The 3,794-nt window shown below is 44.4% G+C and overlaps 1 protein-coding gene across 1 annotated transcript; it reads right to left on the reverse strand.

Annotated features, from left to right (window-relative positions):
• Positions 1-1,153: 1,153 nt before the first annotated feature.
• LOC115542308 (E3 ubiquitin-protein ligase TRIM39-like) lies at positions 1,154-3,326 on the reverse strand. The gene is made up of 2 exons (XM_030354556.1): positions 3,218-3,326; positions 1,154-3,114 (listed from the first exon to the last, which is right to left on the reverse strand). Exon 2 carries the CDS (start codon positions 3,110-3,112, stop codon positions 1,487-1,489), a length of 1,626 nt encoding a protein of 541 aa, XP_030210416.1. The 5' UTR covers positions 3,113-3,114; positions 3,218-3,326; the 3' UTR covers positions 1,154-1,486.
• Between the last annotated feature and the right edge of the window lie 468 nt (positions 3,327-3,794).

Genomic DNA, 3,794 nt, shown 5'->3' on the forward strand with positions numbered 1-3,794 from the left:
ATTCCACTCAATACATATTGTAGAGAATGTTCCTTTTCCACAGGATATGCCCCATTCTACTTTTGTCAATTTGAATTGGTAGTCAAGAAAGTTTACAAACATGTTATTGTGTTGTCATTCATAATGTGGTATACGCAGTGCTTAATTTGAGGGGGAGCAAGGGGGAGCGCGCTCCGGAAGCTCTGACGCGCGCTCCGCCAGCTGGATCTTGAGTGTGTGTGTGAGGGGCTAATACTGTGTGCATGTGTGTGTTTTGTTCAGATGTGCAGCAAGAGAGGTTGGACTTGGAGTGACGCGAGTCGGTTGAGTGATGTGTGATAAATCTGCGAGGAGTTAGCGAAAGTAGTGAACTTTATTATTATTATGGTTTTTGTGGTATTCTGGTATTGTTCTGGTTGATAATATGTATCTATTTGTTAACGTGGCCAAGTTGTCATGCCAGATTGCTGTTCTAACTAGGCCTACTATAATCTATGAGGTAGCCTATCTATTTGTTTTCATCTTTTGATGCGACGGAGATCCATTTAAGGACTTGGTGTATTTTGTTGTGTTGAGAATACAATGACTCAATGACGCACCTGCGAGTGCATGACATATTCCTCAACTGTTAGTAAACAACGGTAAACTTTATAACGTGTGGCTGTGTGTCTCTCCAACCTAACATATGTTTACTATTTTTTCTGCGTACATCCCCATTCACGAGGCTTTAGTAGGCTAATTTCTTGCGATGTTGAAACACCCCCCCCCCCCCCCGCCGCTTTTTTTCTACTCGTCCTCAGCGCTCCGGGAGCTCCCACTTGACAAATTAAGCACTGGGTATACGGTATACAAACTTTTTGTTTAAAAAACTGGATTTTCAGCTAAATTTACACTTCACAAAGTCTACATTTTCCAGTCGCTGTAATCATTTGCAATTTTATATCATTACATTTATAGCGATATGAACACTAACTAAACATTTAGATTGGAAGACACAGAGACATTGATCAGCTTCACTGTAGGAGAGAGGGAGGGAGAGAGGGAGGGGGAGGGAGAGAGAGGATGTAGAGAGAGAAGGTGGGAGAGAGAGAGAGAGAGAAAGAGAGAGGGAGGGAAGGAGAAGGAGAGAGTGAGGGAGGGTAAGAATGTATCTATTCCACAGAAAATTACTCCATTTTACTGATTGCACAATTTTATTGAAATAGAAAGTGTACAAACATTTGATTATGTTATCATTCATAATGTTCTACTTGCCCGCAAACATTTTAAATTGTTGCTGTTGTTGCATAAAAACATTCTGTCAATCAGACATTGATCAATATAGTATATGTAATCTAAACTTGTATGGGTTATATTTTATAACTGTCAGGGTTATTTCCATAGTGAATTTATCCTTGCTAAAGGACAGCGGAAAAAACACTAAAACAGTTCTCTCAGATCTTACATAGTAGAGATTCTAATTCAAGAAACGTTGGTGGTTTGTTCATTTTGTTTTTAAACAAATGTCCTAGTCGGTTTGATTGACAGGTGAGATGATGAGGGGGGCGGAGTTGATACCTTCATAATCATGGCAGAGTGGGCAGAGGATTGGATAGAGAGGCTCAGTAAAGGTGCAGCCAGTAGCAGAGTAGATATGAACCCTGGCTTCCACATCATAGAAGGAGACCAGACCCTCATCATAATCGACAAACACCCCCACCTTCTGGAGCTCAGCTCTCAGAGGGAGACGGACTGCAGGGTTATCTCTAAATACCAAGCCATCCTTGTAGTAAAAAATATTCCAGAAACCCGTCTCAGGGGTCTCTATAATCTTACCTATTCTGTTGATTGACTCTCTGGCCACTCCTAAACACCATCCATTCTTGTCTTTAACCTGGACCTCAAAATAAAATATCCCTGAGGAGAAGCTCTGCCTCGTGAGAACAAATATATGCTGGGTAAATCTATTAGGGTTGTCTGGGAGTATCTTCACTACACCTCCATCATGTACTTGTTTCCCATCCTCAGACACAATGAGCCTGGGCTGAGCTGTATCAGGATCTAGAGTCACATCTACTTCATACTGCTGGACCCTCTTCAGTTCAGCATCACGCAGCTTCTTCATCTCCATGCTCAGTGTCTCCTCCAGCTGATCCAGGGATCTCCTCAAGGTCCCTACGTATGACGGAGGACGGACCTCCACCCTAGTCCAATCCCTGGTGGGTGGAGGATTCTTCAGGCATCTGAAGGCCTGGAGGAAGTGGAGGTGGTCTTTAGTGTGTGAGAGCTGCTTCACCTCTGAGCTTCTATTGGTCAGATCTTCTATCTCCTGCTCTAGCTCTTTGATGAGGCCTTCAGCTTGTTTCTCTGTGGATTTCAGTCTCTCTTTAACCATTTGGTTGAGATCCTCCTGGCACTTTTCAATGCAGCGCATCAGGTCGTTGATGACCTGCACACCATCAGCTATCTCTCTGTCTGTATCTGCTTTGCTGCGTTTAACTGTGTCTTTAATCTCCTGAATATTATTTAGTCTCTCCTCGATCATCTGCTGAACTTCAGCCTCTATTTTCCCCAGCTGGGCTGTCTTCACTTCATATTCCTCCTTTAGAGGTACAACAGGATGGGACTTGTGGTCCGTCAATGTGCAGAACTGACACACACACACCTGTTCAGTCTGGCAGAAGAGCTCCAGAAGTCGGTTGTGTATCTTACACATCCTGTCTTCCAGACGATCCATAGGCTCGTCCAGCCGATGTTTCTTTAAGACTGTGACTCTCTGATGTGGCTCCAGGTGGGTTTGGCAGAAAGACATAAAACACTCTAGGCAGGACTTCACAGCCTTCAGCTGGGTCCCAGTACAGACGTCACAGGGAACTTCTGCTGGTAGAACACAAGGCTGCTCTTTTACTCGTACGGACGTTCTAAACTGAGCTGCCATCTCTGATACAAGGATATTGACACGTAAATCCGGTTTTGTGTGGAAAAGCTCATTGCAAACAGGACATTTGAACTGGACTTGTTCATCCCAGAACTTTGTAATACACGTTCTGCAGAAGTTGTGTCCACATGGTGTGGAAACTGGGCTGCTGAATACATCCAGACAGATGGAACATGAAAAGTTCTCCTCAGACCAGGAAGTGTTAGCAGAGGCCATTCCTAGACACAGACGACAAGGTTTAGGAGCAATCCCATTATTTTCTTAATTTCATCACGGCAAAAGTGTCTTCAACTTTTCTCAAAGTTGTGCTGCTATACTCACCTTATTACTGTTTCATTCCGTGAGACTATTTTCTCCAAAATGCGATTTATTTTCTCCTGAACGAGAGAACAGCTTCTACGTCGGTTGCTTTGGTTTCTATGAATCTTAGGTTTCGTTTCTTCAACATAATGTCCCCTCCTCTCCTCGCCCCTAATACGTAGCTCCGCCCCCACGGCACGTGGCAGTACTGCATTAATGCATTGTGTCGGCCTCTTCAAATGCGTTGATGTGTGTTCTCTTCTCTCTGGAGTTAAGAGAGCCGGTGCAAAACGAGAGACATTGGGGGGATTTAGTGGGGATTTGCGACTGCAACCGTGATTAACCGGTGTTGATCTATCCGGGTATCCGGGGCTTCCCCGAATACTTTCTATTCTACCCCGATCCGATTTTCAACAGAAACGGACAGAGAGCAAAGAGCTGTTTATTGGCGCTACGCTGCTGTAGGAACTTTCCCCGATGTGCACGCGCACAGTGCACACACGATCAGCAGTACTGAGAGAGCAGCAGACAGCGATACAGTCTGGTCAGTGGGGGATTTCCTTTTGCTCTTGGAAAATTTGCCCGTTTGACGTACTAG

Source organism: Gadus morhua, chromosome 4, assembly GCF_902167405.1.
Source record: "Gadus morhua chromosome 4, gadMor3.0, whole genome shotgun sequence".
Lineage (NCBI taxonomy): Eukaryota > Metazoa > Chordata > Actinopteri > Gadiformes > Gadidae > Gadus > Gadus morhua.